At 34.3% G+C, this 18,262-nt stretch overlaps 1 protein-coding gene across 7 annotated transcripts; it reads left to right on the top strand.

Annotated features, from left to right (window-relative positions):
- Positions 1 to 1,187: 1,187 nt before the first annotated feature.
- On the top strand, positions 1,188 to 10,105 carry LOC149544059 (splicing factor PWI domain-containing protein). Of its 7 annotated transcripts, none has more exons than XM_089798660.1 (17): positions 1,188 to 1,422; positions 1,614 to 1,685; positions 3,274 to 3,396; positions 3,687 to 3,854; positions 4,116 to 4,202; positions 4,317 to 4,456; positions 5,367 to 5,411; positions 5,519 to 5,578; positions 6,409 to 6,930; positions 7,028 to 7,129; positions 7,207 to 7,473; positions 7,567 to 7,671; positions 7,814 to 7,999; positions 8,143 to 9,182; positions 9,352 to 9,432; positions 9,580 to 9,656; positions 9,794 to 10,105. In XM_089798660.1, exons 1-14 carry the CDS (start codon positions 1,402 to 1,404, stop codon positions 8,903 to 8,905), a joined length of 2,661 nt encoding a protein of 886 aa, XP_089654786.1. In that variant the 5' UTR covers positions 1,188 to 1,401; the 3' UTR covers positions 8,906 to 9,182; positions 9,352 to 9,432; positions 9,580 to 9,656; positions 9,794 to 10,105. The 7 variants fall into 7 exon arrangements, with proteins under 7 accessions (XP_089654786.1, XP_089654785.1, XP_089654784.1 ...); XM_089798659.1 differs by having other exon boundaries at positions 5,516 to 5,578; XM_089798658.1 differs by having other exon boundaries at positions 1,596 to 1,685; positions 7,031 to 7,129.
- The last annotated feature ends 8,157 nt before the right edge of the window (positions 10,106 to 18,262 follow it).

Raw genomic sequence — 18,262 nt, 5'->3', positions numbered from 1 at the left:
GACAAGTGGATAAACTTTAAAAAAAAAGACAATCACTTTTAATTGATGTCTATCTTTGTAATTTGTAAAATGTTATTCAAATATAGATATTTTAATCAAATGTAGACATTTTAACTCTTTTAAATTGTTAATTTTCAAAAATTATTTTTTATATAGTTTAATTTCATGTTTATTTAAATTTTAATTTGTATATAAGTTTAAATTAGAATTTAATTATTTTTATTTTTACATATCTAAACCAATGCTTTTAATATATTTTCTTTTATTTATTATTTATATATATAATTTTATTAGATTATACATTTATTTAACATATATAATTTTTACTATATTGATATTTTTAATTTATACTTTAAAATACATAATATTAATTTTGTATCAATTTTAATAAAGTTCAAATTATTTAGCTTGATATATTATCAACTTTATTTATTATAAGTGTGTTTGGTTTTTTTAAAGCATAAATGTTATTTTAAAATTAATTTATGTTTATTTATTTTTATGCATTAGATTTAAACTTAGGAATATTGTCTAGCTTCTACAATTGGATGAATTTATCGCTTGAACAAAATATATCAAACAATTTAATAATTGAAATTAATCAATTTAACTCTTTTAAAAAAAAATTATACAATTTTATCTATATCTCATGTATAATTAGTTGATAAATATCTTTGGTATGATAAATATTCTTTAGGATGTCATCTAATTTTAATTTAGCGTGATAATATAATGTTTATTTATATATTCTTTTACTATTTTAATTAATATACATCATTGCAATTATATAATTTAATAATATACTAACTATACTCGTAATTTAATTTAATTTAGCACTATAATGTTATATTTTTCATTACTATTTATTTGTTATTTTATTAAATTAAATACATTATATTTTAACCAAAATCTACTTCAATCAATCATAAAATCATAAAGTCACAAAGCAGGAACTTTGGCGCATGTGCCCCTTGTTAAAACCTCTTTACACTTTCCAACTCTAATATGACATAAAACTTCCTACACCATTTTGGTCGGCCGGTCATTGCCCTCCCTCTACACGAAAGGCTTATCTAAATCATAGAGAATAATAATAATAATAAATATTATTACTAGTTTCCATTCGCAGTCATAATATTTCAGCTATATACCTATATTATAAATACACAGAAAAAACCAGGCGAAACATACCAAACTCTCTATACCCTAGAAAATTAAGAAAATTACACTCATCTGATGGGAATCGGCGAGAAAAAAGTATTTGTGGAAACTCCAGTTCGATGAATAAATCTAATAACTAAAAGGAAAACCCTTGAGAACTAACCCTCGTTCTGTCCGGGCGTAAGAGAGCTGCAGCAGGCATTCGAACGGTAGTAGATCGGAGCTTTAGAGTTTCTCAACATGTCGGGAGGTTTCTTCAGGGTAAATATTGTTACTTTTTGGTCATTTTTTTCTCGTTTGTTTTTCGAAAATTTTCGGAGGGTTTGCAGGGATACACTTCGGTTATGGTTTTGAAATTGGAGCACAAGCATTAAATTTTGGTGTTTTTGTGGTTTTATTTGAATTTGTTCGCATGTTCCTGTTTTGAAATTTAGGGTACTTCTGCCGACCAGGACACTCGATTTTCTAACAAGGAAGCCAAGCTTTTGAAGTCACAGAAGTTTCCTGCTGAGTTGGACCAATTGGTAAGTGTATATTTGAAACCCTACCTTGGAGGATAAAATCACGGCCGTGAAAATCATGCTGGCAATCGAGTACTTTGCTGGCAGTTTTGGGGTTTAGGGAAGTAGTAAATATGTTCCAAATGAAGTGGTCGTTATATATAGAGGCATAAACCTAAGACGGAGGTTTCTTATTCTCGGAAACCAGTCTTGAGTTGTAGCTTCTGGTGAGCCTTTGCTTTGGTAGAATGGTATCTCAAATGGATTATTGGTTTATTTCTGGCTTGCGGGAGGACATGGTAAGATCCAACGAAGCCGAATAGTATCACCAAGCTCTATATTTGGTCAAATATAAAAGACTTAGTTTGATCTCCACATTAAGATTATAGATCTGAAACCTTGCCCTCCAAGAGCAAGTCGGCTGTAGTTGAAAGGGACGGTGATTTTGTATTTATTGACATTGATTTTCCAAAAGGTCAACATTTGGCAAAAACTTTGGTTGCATGCAAGTTTGTATATGGGCTCCATTAGGAATTAAATTATTTCTTTTCTGTAAATCCTTGGATGCTATATGATATATCCGAACCCGTACTTATGAGATTAGAGCTTTTCATATGTTCCTAGTTTAAGATTTTAGAATTTCAATTAAATTGTGATTTGGAGGAGTATGGATGGTGATATAAATAATTAGGTGTTTTTTTATTTTGGAATTGGAACATTCATTTTAAAGATTTTTGCTCATTAGTGAAATTTGAATTGCAACTGAATGATATCTATAATAATGCGAGAGACAAAACTAGCGAGTGTTACTTTAAAGCAAATCTTACTATTTTAGTGATGAATTCTGCAGTGTATTGATGGATTTAGTTTCTAACATATTTACGCTACCATCAACAGTAGAAATGAAATAAATGTAGCATACAAATTTGATCTTCAGAGGTCTAACATCAGTTAGAGTAATGGAGGAGCTAGTTATACTATTGTGCCCATGTGCGCTTGGTACTGGAACCATGAAGGAGCAACTATTTGTCTGTTTACCTTTTATCATTACATGGGACAAGTATATTATATTGTTTAGGGTCTCAGAGCATTTTTATTGTGTCAATATCTCAACTTTCGACATGAATAATAACTATGAGTTGTTTGACACAAATTATCTGATTGTGCTTAGGTGAAAAGTGGCTTTTCTTTAACTACTGATTGATAGCCACTTTCCCCGGGAGCAGGCAGCCAAATAATCCTACAAGGATACACCATTTAATTTGATATTTGAACACACCTTCTAGATTTGGTTTATTGAAACTCTGATGTTTCATGTAATATCTTAGCTATTAAACGAGAATTGTCCCCACAGTTTTTGAATCTTTGAGTGTGGACATGTCTTTCTTAGGGATTTTATCTGACTACGGTTTTAATAATACAGATCTGCCAGAAATGTTTTGGTTGTTTATTGTGTTTTCAATTGTCCATATGTTTGGGTCATGGGGTGTTTCTGAAATATTCTTTGTTTCACATGTCATTGAAGTTGCATGTCGGAGTTTATTTTCATTTATTGAGGTTCTTTTGATGTTAAAACTACCACCTGACATTTGTTACTTTTCTAAATATATAGGTGGACATGTCGAAAGTGAAGATGGATGTTATACGACCTTGGATAGCAAACAGGACTACTGAGTTTCTTGGCTTTGAGGACGAAGTTCTAATTAATTTCATATATGGGTTACTGGATGGAAAGGTATGGCAAATTTGAGGCAGAAACTGAACAACGAGCATGTTATTTATGCAGGGCCCTCTTCCCACCAAACTGGCTGTTTAAGCCCTTTCAATTTCTAACCACCATCCAAATCAGTTATATTTGTAATCGATAAGTTTATTGTGTTTTCATATTAATATTAATATTTAATGAAATGTTATGATGTCTTATCTTATGATCAAATTATAATAAAACCCTATATGCATATTTGGTTACATATTTTTATAAGCCCATAATAATTTTTATTAATTTTCTCTATGTATGTAATACAGGAAGTGGATGGGAAGCAAATTCAAATTCAACTTACTGGATTTATGGAAAAAAATACTGTGAAGTTTATGAAGGAACTTTGGGCTCTTTTAACTAGTGCACAAAAAAATGCAAGTGGAATACCCCAACAGTTTTTGGATGCGAAGGCAGAAGAGACAAGGAAGAAAAAGGTGATTTGTACTGCCTCAATAGTTTTTTGTGACAATCCTGTATGATATTATTGGCCATTGAATCCAATATCATTCTTTCCTGAAGAGTTTTGGAGAACTGCTTCAAAGAGCCGTGCTTCTTTTTAGCAGTTCGACTTCATTTGACATAATGGGCATTGAATGCAGTATCATTTTTTGCTGAAGAGTTTTGGAGAGCTGTTTTAATGAGCTGTGCTTCTTTTTAGCAGTTCGCTGTAACCAGTCTTTCTTGGTGGCGAGCAGGCAGAAGCAGATCGTATTAATTATGAAGTCCAGAAGAAGAAAGAAGAAGATGAAAAGGAAGTGGAGAAGGAACGCCAGAAGAAGATAGTGAGTAAATTGAAATGAAAGATCATATATTTTATAAGAGGTTTATTTTTTAATTTTCTTACCATTTTATGTTGCATTTGCCATTATGGATAAACATTATTTTTATGTATACAGAATGCTGACTTAGAGACAGCAAAGATTGCTGCTGCTGCTGCTGTTTCTTCAAGAGCTTCTGGGAAAGATTCATTGAATATAATTCCAGAAGAGGAGGTGGCAGGTGAGAGGCGGTCTTCCCATGCACGAGGCAAGAATGGGTAAGGACATATTCAGTTGCTCTGTAAGTGGTATCAAGCAAGCCATGTTACCCCATTGTAAATAATTTCTAACTTTAGAGTTGGTTTAAGGTAGAAATCCTTTATGTTAGCTACTAGAAATGCAGCATCTCTGCTGATCTTTAATTAATGGTAGCTTCTCCAAATTGAATAAATTTCATCTCTTGGATGGGTTTTTTGAACATCTATTCTGCATTTCATGGTAACAGTATAAATTATTGTACGATTTTCAAAGAAATTCGAAACATCACTTTTTTGAAAGTAAAATTCAAGAACCATGAACATTTTATGGCAGACGCCAGTTTTGTATTTTGCATGTGCCTTTATTATATCTTAAGAATGCATAGAATTAAACAAAGCATCACTAACTTATGTGATAATGAGTTGCTTTGTTCCTTAAACTTGGAGATAATTGTATGCATTTTGCGTGGTCTAAACAAGAACTGAGTGTGCTTTCCTGCTTGGTTGCTTGTTTAACTATTTTAAATGTGATGTTTCGGCATCAGTCTTAGTATTGTGCAATGTGGACAATATATCATTTTTTTGTTTATTTTAAAGCACTGCAAATCATGTTAAAGTACTTTTAGTGGATATCTGCATTAAAACTTTACTATTAGTTTTCAAAAATATAAATCAGTTTCAATATAGTTGAAGTAATAAAATGCAAAAGATTCATTTCTTCGCTGTGTATTTTATGACTGATTTGATTTTTTGTTCGGATATATTATGGGTTGCTTATTTAGTAGAACACTAACGATTTCTTTCTTTACTGGGTGTTTTATGACATTTGATTTCTGTTCAGATATATTATGGGTGGATTATTTAATAGGTCTGTAGCTATGTCAAGTCATCCAATTAATAATGCCTTTTTGGTACTCTCTTTTTCTTTCAGGGTTTCAAGACTGTCACATGATGGTGATCATTCTCCTTCTCAACGGTAAGATGAACTTGCTTGCTTACAATTTATCATAGGCAATTAAATTTAAGTTTTAAGTTTGGTGTTTGTTATAGCCTTGATGTTTTTAATTATTCTTTGATCAGTAGTGTCTCTTCTTCCCCAAGATCAAGGAGTCCGATGAATTCAATTTCCAGGAGCCAATCCAGGTACTGATTCCACAGCTTTCTGTATGTGGTTTCTGTATTCTGAGTTAAATTTTGAACATATGTATTGTTCTATGGTAGAATGTGACTATTATATCATAATTTAATGAGCATTTAGACTGTAAAATAGCGCCATGGTTTCTGATTTGGGTAAGAGGAATACATAAGGAAGATACTTAAATATTACATTTATGCCTAGTTTTGTTTGAATAGTGATTGTTTAAGTTCTATTTATCATATCAATGACGGTTCTTTTAAAGAGCCCAGTTTATATTATTATAACCTTCTCACACGCCCATGTTGTTGACCTTCAACCTGCTTCCCTATGGTTCTGAATTTTCTATTTTCTATTTTAAGTTTTTAAAAAAATTGGTTTCTATTTTTATAGATGCATAATGACTAGGGTACAGCTACCATGTATGCATATGTATGGGTGCCTTTGGTTGAGTTTAGAAGTGAGATAAGGGATGAGCACATCCCTTATTTGAGTTATTTCTACTTTTGGTAGAAGAAAAGATCAAAATATGGAAATCTTGTAGTTTAGTTATTGCTATCATGTTATTGTTTTATCTTCATTCAATGGTGTCGGTTAGTTTAGAATGTGAATTTGTTCCAGTGTAAATTTATTTCTTGGTTCTGTACATGATATTTTGTAGAATTTTTATTAACTGATTTGGCAGTCAGTCTTTACTAGACTCAGTGCTAGTATTTGTTCTCCACTATTGACAAATTTGTTTTGTTGTTGTTGTTCTATATGTCTTGGCACAATTATCATCCTTTTTACCACCAGGATCTCATGCACAACTAATATCTTTGTGCCGTAACTGTTTAAGGTCTCCTCCATTGAAAAGAAGGCACAGATCACGGAGCATCTCTCGATCACCTCGGCACAGAAGACGATCTCCATCTCCAATAAGACGGCCTCGATCTCCAATATATTCTCCACCACGACGAAAAAGGTCACCATTATATGCTCGGTCCCCTAGGCGGAGATCCCCATCACCTTGGAGGCGTAGGTTGCCATCTCCGCGCAGACGGAGGTCACCATCTCCCTCTCGGAGGAGGAGATCTCCATCTCCTCCATTGAGGAAGAGGTCACCCTCTCCTCCGCCAAGGAGGAGGTCCCCCTCTCCACGCAAGCGGAGGTCCCCCTCACCACCAGTCAAGAGATCTCCCACACCTCCACCACCGAAGAGGAGATCTCCCTCGCCTCTACCCAAGAGGAGGTCTCCATCTCCAACACCAAGAATAAAGTTACCAGCTGCAAGGTCACCTGTACATTATAGACCTTCTCCAGCATGTTCTCCAAGAAGGCGACGAATGGATTCTCAATCTCCTCCTCACCGTCGAAAAAGGTACATCATTTGAATTTTGATTCACATTTTAGATGTTTAAAAGACATTTTTGTTTTAATCAACTTTGGTTCATTTTGAAATTACTTTTATATGGCAGAAGCCCTCAGTACAGGGCTAATTGGAGTCCGAGTAGAGATCGTGAGGGTCGCTATAATGAAGTGGATCCTAGGAGATATCGAGATAAGAATGTGTCTGATAGGTAAATTATAAATTGCCTTGATATTTGACTGCTGTATGATCTTGCATGGTTTGTAATGTTTTCCTCAACTGTTTCAGAGCTCGGGCAAAACGATCTCCTGATCGTGATCATGTTGATAGAGAGGAGATTGAGGGTCAAAGACGAGATCATATACGTGTTGGAGGCCGGACTGCTGTTGAGTCAGCTTACCGTCAAAATTTACCTGTTCATCCTCGTTCACCACAGCGTGATGTAAGAATGCGCAGTGGAGGTACCTCCGGTATGCCAGAGTCACCACCAGCTTATCTAAGTTCACCAAATCAATCGCCTTCACCACATGTAACACACATGAATGAAGAGAAGAGGTTGCTACTCTTTGTTTTTGATTCTCTTTTTTGCAAATCAGGTAATTTGTCAAGTTCATTTAAATGTTAATGAGTTAATTGTTGAAAATGTAGCCGTCCAAGTCTACACCGTAGGCAGATGGGATCAGTTCGTGAGCAAGGCAGTCCACATGAGAATATTGAACTAAGAAGGAAGTCTGAACACAGCATGCGTTCCATGTAGGTTCTTGTAGTTAATAGATCTGTTTTACAGATTGGTTTCTTCAGGACTGGTTTTCTATTAATGTTTGTTCTGTATATTGTTATTATTCATTTCTGGTGTCAGCTTCATATGTTGTTTTGATGAACTTGTTGATTGTAGGGTTGAGGGTTCAAATAGGAGGGATGCTCATGCACCTAATGTGTCAGAAAGGAAGGATTATGGACCTAGACGATCAGGCAATGATCGAGATTCTCCGACTGGCTTGCTGGTTAGTCGCTCTGGCGAAAAGCATGGTCATCAGGAAGGTTCAGAACTAAAAAGAATTGGATATCGTAAATACAATAGGTAACATGTGAATTGTTATTGTTGTTGGTTCTGGTATTCTAGCATTAATTGTATGCTGATTGACACTTGAGCATTCAGTGCATCTTATTGTGTGCATAGCTTTACCTGCCTTCTAGACTCTGATGAAGTAATAGTTTTTGTAGGGATGATGTTGATCGCAGTCCTGATTATCCTCAGAGGAGGAGGGATAGCCAGGTAACTTATCCATCAGAAGGAATTGAATATGGACCAGGGAGATTGGATCATGGACATCCTTTGCCAGTTTATTCAGAAAGGCGCTCTAATGTTCATCGCCTGGGCACTGTTTTACAGTCTCATATTGAATGTGATGATAAAGAGGATGCATTAGAATTGAGGAGATCCTCTTCAAGAGACAGTTATGCTGATGATGATAGTAAGTCCTTCAAGGTTGATGCTGCACGCAATCCAATTTCAAAACCAGAAGCAGTAAAACAGATGTATGGTTCTGATTCAGGGGAGAATGAAGGTTACAGAAGGAAGCATGTAGAAAAAAGGAAGGCAAGGAGGGAATTAACAGCAGGACAAAATATAGATGACGAGGATGGTAACATGTCTTCTAGATCCAGTGAAGAAAGACGAGAAGCAAAACGAAGGAAAAAGGAAGAGAGGCGATTACGCAAAGAGGAGAAGCGTAGACGGCGTGAAGAAAGGCACAGAAGAAAGGAAGAACGTAGAGCAAGCAAATTGAAAGCGAAAACTGTTGCAACTGTTGCAACTGTTGAAAGGGACAGTGCAGCTGAGGAGTCGGAAGATGATTACCATGATAGGGATCATTCTCAACAGAGTCAAGATGAGGAAATGGAGGATGAGCAGAAAAGATTGGAGATTGAGCTGCGGAGAAAGGCTTTAGAATCATTGAGAGCAAAAAAGGCTATTAGTCACTAATATTGTTCTAGTGATAGTCTCTCAAGACAGCAAATTTTTTAAAGATTTGCTTCATATTGAAATCATTGTTTTCTTTTCTGTATTATCACAGATTTATATTTCATGATCAGCCTGTTGGGATGTTTAATGAGGATGTTCATCACTCTGTGTCACTCTTTTTGACGTCCTGTGTTTTTACTGCTGACAGCAGGAAGTTCAGTTCTATCCAAGTGAGAATGTGATGACTTCCATCTTTACAGAGGCTGTACGGTAGGGGTCCTATGGCACTGCTTTTCGGGTAATGTGTGCTGTGTATCTGCGGTACTCTTGCTTGTTCACCACTGGGTGTATTTTTGCATTATGTAGTGGATTTTCTTACTGAAATGTTTAGTGGTGCTGAACCTCAGCAAAGTTGGCATAAGTTAGTTGCTGCAGTTTTGAGTGCACTGAATTCTATGGTATGGCAGGTCCAAAGACGTTTAGCTAAGTAGGATCTGGAATCAACACATGCAATAGCATATGCAATGGATCCAGTTTGTGTAATACCAGTAAGTAAATTTATCATAGGTATGAAGCATTAGGGGGATTTTTTAAGAACTACATTATCGAATGTTGTTGCTACTAACAAGCCTGACGGTGTAACCAATATTGAAGTCTGAAGTTCATACTAAAACAAATTTGTCGTTGATTGGTAGATGAGAATACTGTCAACTATATAACTTGGTTGAGCCAGCCATTTGCAGAAAGATCCATTTTTTGATCTTCGAAACAGGTGAAAATTTAGTAGCTATTTTGTGATACATTTATAGATGAAGACTGAAATGATGCGATGGTGTGAATAAAGGAAATTAGTATCAAATTTGGAGTGTATTTTGGTTTAACCTTCCTTCATGATTCGGAACATGGCAGCTACTACTGAATAAGTCATCGAAGACTTTATATATGTTATGCATCATGACGATTTTGCTCATCTTATGCTCTTCTGAAGTATATGCTTCATGATCTATCAGCTGATGAACTTTTCCTACCTGAGGATTGGTTTATTGTATTTCTTGTTGCTATAATTGTACAGTCTTAACCGCAGGAATGGAAGTTTTTTATCCACTTCATAAAATACTGTACTGAATTTTATGCACGAAGTCTGGTTGTGTCAATATACAACCTCTTTATACATGTTTAAAAATTAATCGAATTATGTATGGTGAGGTAGATTTTGCGTCACCTGGTCTTAGTAGTATTTTTATTATTCAATTTGGCTCTCAAGTTCAATATTTTACTACTATTTCTAGTTGATCTATCTGCAATCCCACTTTCATTCCGAACAGCTAAACTTATTATCTATTATTAGATTATATAATTATTTTAAATTATTTTATTTTATTTTATTGTTTGCACGATTAGTATATTCCAAACTCAATACGGCTCTGAAGTTCAATGTTTTACCACTTTTTGTAGTTAAATCTCTTTATAATTTGCACTTTTAGCAAATCCTAGTACTTTATTTATTCTAAGATTATATAATTATTCTTAGGTTTTTATTAATTAATATTTGAAATGCTTCGATGGGAAGGTAATTTGTTCTCAGAACATGTTCTTCTGGACAGCCCATCATTAGAGAATTGTTCTGGCATATTCGTGTATTACCTCATATTTCTAGGCTACGGAGTTTGTAATTTGACTAATATTTGTCCGTCACAGAAGGCAGCAGCTGTCTGATCATGTTTATAAAACACAATTGTTTTGTATACAAGAGATCAAATTAGCAGAATAGGTACAATTGTGAAATTCATAAGCTGTTTTAAATATCTATTTATTTAGTGATTTTTTTTGCGAGTACGTGTAAGTTTAAATGTCAGCTTGGGTAAATTGTCGTGATTTTTATTTCAATTTAGTCTTTTGGGCTGCCAATGCCAGTATTTTTTTCAATGATTGGCTAATATTTGTACCTCACAAAGGGCAGTCATGTGATCATGTTTTTGATTTTGAAAGTTATATTTATAGTTTCTCTTTGGCTGCCAATGCTATCTTTAATGTTTGGCTAATATTTATACGTTACAGATAGCAGTCAGTCACGTGGTAATATTTTTGATATTAAAGAGTCATCTGGTCATTTGAGTTATTTCAATCTTACACGTTTGTAAAACACAATTGAATTGTAATTAGAGATTAAATTAGTGTAGGCACAATTGTGAAATTCAGCCGGTTTAAATATCTTTTTATTTAGTTATTTTTCTTGAGAGTTCATGTAATTTTAAATGCTATACCTTTTTTAATCCTTAGGCTCTTATTACCAATTTCCAGCAACTTAACAACTTGAACTTCCAATATGCAATTGAATTGTAATTAGAGATTAAATTAGTGGAATGGGCACAGTTGTGAAATTCAGTCAGTTTAAATATCTTTTTATTTAGTTATTTTTCTTGAGAGTTCATGTAATTTTAAATGCTATACCTTTTTTAATCCTTAGGCTCTTATTACCAATTTCCAGCAACTTCAAGTTCCAGTATACAATTGAATTGTAATTAGAGATTAAATTAGTGGAATAGGCACAGTTGTGAAATTCAGTCAGTTTAAATATTCTTTTATTTAGTTATTTATTTAGTTATTTTTCTTGAGAGTTCATGTAATTTTAAATGCTATACCTTCTTTAATCCTTAGGCTCTTATTACCAATTTTCAGTAACTTAACAATTTAAACTTCCAATATACAAATTAGGTAATTAGATTCAAACTTCATAATAATTCAATTCAACATTATCAAAAAATGAGCCTTTTATTGAGCATAAGAGTAATTAATTGTTAATTATTGAGTTGAGATATTGAGTTGCAACAATAAATAATAAACATCAAAACACAATTATTTACACAATTTGAGATTGCCATTTTATGTGAATACCTTGTCAATAGAAAAACTACTTAGATTTGGCATTTCAAAAAATTCACTCTTCTGAAATGAGCTTTGGTTAGTACCCAAACCTATTAAACAAAGATAATCTAAACTTTAAACACTCTATGGAGTGGCTTGCTTTAAAGGACTTGTATTCAATGGAATGCCACCTTAAAAAGGGTTCAAAAATGAGATTGTTAAGTCCATTTGGTTAAGATATTTTATGCTACAATTGTTAAGAGTAACACAAATGATCTAATAAATAATGCAATTCTCCTTGCAGCTTCAGATTTGCATTTTGCTAATTATTTGGCGTAGTGTATTCCTCTTTGGTTTATCGACGCACACATCAAACTTGCACTTCACTTACATTAGCATCTATAAACATATGGTTCATCCCTTAAATAGATAGATTATTGTTGCTTAAATAGATTCTCCAATGTTTTGTTGCTTAATCATAATCATTCGATCATCTTTCAAATTAGATGCATTGACTTTAGACACTTGGTCAATATAGTTTGTCCTTGAACCTTTGAACTTCTCTTTTGGTCATTGTTATCTCCTACATTAACTAATAATTAATTCAATCCCTTTATAAAATTTGCTCATTTAATTAATTCTTATCTTAAAAAACTTCTCGATCAATCCATATTTTCATCGAATGTCGGTCTTAAATTGATTCTTCCAAAGATTGTTCATCCTTCCCTTGCTTGATAAATATTGCACTTGCTCGATTAATACTAAACTCAGTGAACATTATACTTGCTTGATAAATATTGCGCTTGCTCGATGAATACTAAACTCATCAAGTGCCCATTGAAATTCACATATCAATCAACACTTCCATTCCATTTTCTTCTTCATAATTCAATCATAATTTTTTATCCCAACCTCTTCATTAGTGAACACTATATCCTATAGATGATTTGGCACCTAATTGAATTAGCATAATATCTTACCTTTTCAGGTTTGACATCAATGACAACATAACAACCGATCTAACTATTTAACATACATTATAGTTTTGTTATTGGGGCTAATCTTCCTTGTCTTCATCATGATCACTTGGGGCTAACAATCTCCCCCTTTGACATTGATGGCAACACATTCTTCTTACAATCCCCCCTTTTACAATAACACTTATAATAACTACACATATGGACTTCCTTCAACAATCATTGTGCCAATCATTTGCTTTGTCTATTGGTTTTGTATTTTGTAATTAGTTCTAATTAGGTTCTCTATTATGTAACCTCTTTAGCAATCTTCACTACCTCTAATTTCGCTCTTTACACTTTTGCTCCCCTTATCTCCACAATCCAATCTCTCTCGGACATATTCTCCCTCGTAGGCAATGACTTGCAAACAACACACACATATAATCACTCCCCCTTTGACAACGACGCTAAATGCCAAACAATTTTCATCAGTATTAGGTTTGCCAACCTTGTAATTGTACTTTGATTTTTCTTTTTCGTTTGCATTTTCTATAGGTATTCCTTGTACCATGCATCTATTGATTATATTTGCTACATTACAATCATTTTCACTGCTCTAGGAAGGTTTATAAAGAGTGAACTCTTGCATCAACTCTCAAATAGATATTTGATAATGCATGAATTGATGCCATGATTGCATCTTCCTCCAGTGAATAATGAATAGGGGAATGACCCCTTACTTTACCTTTTAGATATTTAAAGGTATCCTTAGGTATTGCTTGGCGAATATATTCACTCTGCTCTTTTGACTTTACATACTCCAACTTTACTTATTTTTCTTGAGCCCCCCCTCCAAGATAGTGATATTTGATATGTTAATAGCACTAGGTGTTATCACAATAGATTGTTACACAATCTATGACTTTCTCTTGCATACCTTCCAACAATTGTTTGATCGATACAATATTCGGGCAATTGATTCTAGTTGTTACGTATTTAGCTTCAACAGTGGACTGTGAGATACAACTCTGCTTCTTACTTATCCATGTCACCAATCTTTTTCCTAAAAAGAAAACACCTCCACTAGTACTCTTTTTGTCATCAAAATTTCTTGTCCAATCAACATCAATATATACTCTCAACTCAAAATCCTCATATTTCTTGTACCATAATCCATAATCTTTAGTTCCCTTTAGATATCTAAAGATTCTTTTTTTGCAATCATATGTGTCTCCTTATGATTAGCAGACAATCTTGTTACTATTCTAATTGGATATGCAATATCAGGTCTGTTGTGAACTGCATACTACAATTATCCAATTATAGATTTGTACAGTGTCTCATTTACTTCTGCCAAGTTAGTTTCCTTAGTCAATTTACATCCAATGACCATTGGTGTACCTACTGTTCTTGACTCTTTCATACCAAATGTTTTTAGTATCTCTTTGATGTATTTGGATTGAGTAATATATAGTCCACCTTTAGCTTGTTGAACTTGCAAATCAATAATGAATTTTATCTCACCAAACACATTTCAAACTCTTTCCTCATTTTAGCAACAAATAACTTGCACATCAATTCATTTCCTCCAAATATAATGTCATCAACAATCTATGCTATTAAGACCTTAGCTTCAACTTCACTCTTCAGGTATTTATTATTGTAGTCACTAGTTCTAATAAATCCAATTCTAATCAAATAATAATGTTATCTTTCATACTATGCTCGAAGTGCTTGCTTTGATCCATAAAAAGATTTGTGTTGTTTACATACCATGTTCCTCTAATTCTTTTCTACAAACCCTTCAAGTTGTTCAATGTAGACCCCTTCCTCCAAAATTTCATTCAGAAATGTAGACTTGATATCCATTTGATAGACCTTGAATATTTTGTATGTTGCATATGCAAGTAGTATTCTCACTCATGATCTTGCAACAGGGGCAACTGTTTCACCATAGTCAATTTCTTCTTCCTGAGCATATCTTTTACACACTAGTCTTTCTTTTTTCCTTACAACTTCTCCATTCGCATTCAACTTACTTTCTAAAAATCCATTTTGTCCCAATCACATTCCTGTCCTTGGATTTCAATACCAATGTCCATATGCTATTCTTTTCAATTTGATCTATCTCTTCATTCATTACATTAATCCAATCTTCATATTCAAGCACATCTTTAACTGTTCTAGGCTCAAACTAAAAAATCAAGCACATTTTGTCTCTTAACTTATTTCTTGTCATGAATCCAACATTCTTATCTCCAATTATCTAATTTTGTGAACGGTGCCTTTTGACATACTTTGCTAAAATAAGCTTGGTCCTATATTCTCCATTTTCAACATTCAATGGAGGCTCAACAATTTGTTTGGTGTGCTCATGTTGTGGGTTGGATATTGCAAGTTGTTGTTTGGTGGCTTTCTAGCATTGTTCAGACATCCTTTGCTGTGTTGCTGCTTAGGTGAAGTGTCAGGTGTTCCTTCTTGTACATAGACAAACTTTTCATAGTCTTTAGTTTCTTTCTTTCTTTTCTCATCATTTTTATGTGCAAACTCATCAATTCTCACATCTCCAGTTTCAACCATAGTGTCAGTAACTTTATTCAAACGCTTATATGCTTTGCTCTTAATAAAGTATCCTAGGAATTTTCCTTCATCTCCTTTTGAATCAAACTTTCCATTTCTAGCATCCTTATGAATATAACACCTACTTTCAAAGGTTTTGAAGTAACTTACATTCGGTGTGTGTCCATACAAGAGTTTATAAGGCATTTTGTTTGTACCTTTCTTGAATTGTACTCAGTTAAGGGTGCAGACAACAATATTAATTGCTTCTTTGCAAATATGTTTGCAACTCATTTTTCAATCAGTCGTATTCTAGCACAATCAACAATGAATCCGCTTCTCCTTTTAGCAATACCATTCTTTTGTGGTGTCCTAGGTGTAGACACTTGCCTTTTAATTCCATTTTTATACAAAAGTTAATAAACTCATCATACATAGACTCACCTCCTCTATCAGATCTTTGATAGTTTTTCGGTTCTTTCTTTCTTTTCTCATAATTTTTATGTGCAAACTCATCAATTCTCAAATTTGCACTTTGAACCATAGTGTCAGTAACTTTATTCAAACACTCATAAGCTTTGCTCCTAATGGAGTATTCCAAGAATATTCCTTCATCTCCTTTTGAATCAAACTTTCCATTTCTAGCATCCTTATGAATATAACAACTATTCCAAAGATTTTGAAGTAACTTCCATTTGGTGCATGTCCATCATTGCAAACCATAAAGATACCATCAAGGCATATTTTCAAAGAGAAGACATTGGAGGTTTTGACTTTGGGCAACTGCCCCATCCAACACTATCACAAATCCCACTCCATCCTATTCCAATGATGATGAGATTCTTGTTGAAAATGATTCTTATGTTGAAAGCCTTAGAAATTATGCTCCACACATCCTCCAAATTCCAAACATTCTTCAAAATTATTCCATTATGTCTCCATGCATATCCACCACTACTTATCCTACTTTTGACAAGGGAAATCTATTTTTGCATTCATCTACACCTCCTTCATATATTGCACCCCTGTATCTCCCACATACATCATTCATGTCTCTATCTTCCTCCACAGCCATATCCCAATCTTCACCTTTCCATAAAAATGCTACCAACTACATCCATAGTCCAAATCCACCACCTTCATATCCTCCAACCCATTTTCTAAATCCTCAACTCAATCATACTTATGCAATGTGTCAACCTAACTCGCCTACTCTTTCCAATCCAATTCCATCCACTCTATCCTTCATAACTCCACCTCATATTATTCTACCATATTCCATTCCATCCTATGTCACTACAAACCTCCTTTTGTAAACAACCTACACCACTCAATCCACTTCATATTCCATAACCCAATCTATAACACCTCCTCCACTAGAAAGAAAACTATCCATCACCAATAACCTAGTAATGCCTCCTCTTAGAGGTAGCCAAACCATTCCACCACCACAATAGCAACGAACAGGGGTAACCCCTTATGTGCACTATCTAGCCATGCCATCTCATACATCCATTTCTAAATGTCACTCATTTAGCCAAGCCTACAAAATGTCACCCCATCTTTATATAGCTTTCCAACGTCTACTTTTGCCAATCTTCCACCTTAAAACCTAATGCCCAAGTATCGAAAGAGTTTTACAAGGAATCTAATAGAAATTGTATCTCCTAAGTTTGACGAGTCATGTCATCTAATTCCATCATGTGAACTTGTTAGTAATAAATCATTTCCATCTCCCACACCCATCATTCCTCTACTATCTCTCCCAACTATCATCCTCCTTTCACCCACCCCACTTATAGATCACCTTCCATCTCCTACCATCATTGAAACCCTCTGTCCATCAAATTCTTCCAATTACCATTAACATCTCCTCCTCCTAGAATTATCCAAACCCCATCTAATGAAACTCATGAGTGCATTCTCCATCTTCCCATCCCTATTGAAGAAACTCCCATTCTTCCATCTGAAGATTTCACCCATACATCTCTTATCACACCATCCGCTCCCCACCAATCCTGTCAAGATCTTGTCCAAATCATGTTGGAATATCCATTGGCATAAATTACGAACCTACCATTCTACCTAATCCATCTCAAGATCCTCCCATCCCACTTATTCCCTACATGATCCATTTTTACATTCCATTCCATCTAACGAGTAGTCACCATCTACTTCATATCAAGGTCCTAACCTTTCATTGCCACTCCACTTCAACATCCTATTATTTAATTCATTCCTCCAAGTCAAGATCTATTTCCATCCACCCATTCAAAGAAAGATAATCAAACTCCATCCCCTCTGCTTCATGATCCTACATCTCTTGTAATCCATGGTAATACATCTACAGAAGAAGAAATAATTATCCTACCCAAAACTTTTACTCCACCTACTAATGGACTCACATCTTGTGTTCAAAATAATGAACATCATATTGAATAGATAAATAAGTGTATCTCTAGATGTTGGTACCCATTCTATCCCTTCATGGTCTCAAGTCCTTCCATCTTCACCTCAAAGTTCCCATTCACCTTGTTCCACATCCATTTTGGGCCCTTATCCTACTACTTCTTTCCATCCCTCCATTTTGGGTCACTATATCCTTTATCTAAATCCTTCACCCTTTCCAGCCATTTTGGTTCAATTAAATACATCCATATTTTGTATTCCAATCCATCACTCCATCCCCTCAAATCCACAAACTAGATCATCAAAGACACTCATCCTTGATTTCCTTCTAACCTTCAACCTCTATCATTCCATCTATAATCTCTCCATATCATCCATGCTCTTGTTTCCATACCATGGCTAATGGAAGAGAATTGGATGCCAAAAATTAAAAATTAAAAATCCAAAAATTCACAAAAATCCAAGTATCAACATGTCCCATCTAAAATACATGTTCAAGAAGAGAAACATTCGATCCAAAAGAAAGAAAAATCTAAAAGGCTACAAAGGCCCAAAATAAAAAAGTCAAAATTCATGTGGATACCCA

Source organism: Cupressus sempervirens, chromosome 8, assembly GCF_028749045.1.
Source record: "Cupressus sempervirens isolate cs-2001-9-10 chromosome 8, ASM2874904v1, whole genome shotgun sequence".
In the NCBI taxonomy this organism is placed as follows: domain Eukaryota; kingdom Viridiplantae; phylum Streptophyta; class Pinopsida; order Cupressales; family Cupressaceae; genus Cupressus; species Cupressus sempervirens.
The sequence above is the reverse complement of the archived record's forward strand: the minus strand, read 5'-3'. Positions and strand labels throughout refer to the sequence as shown.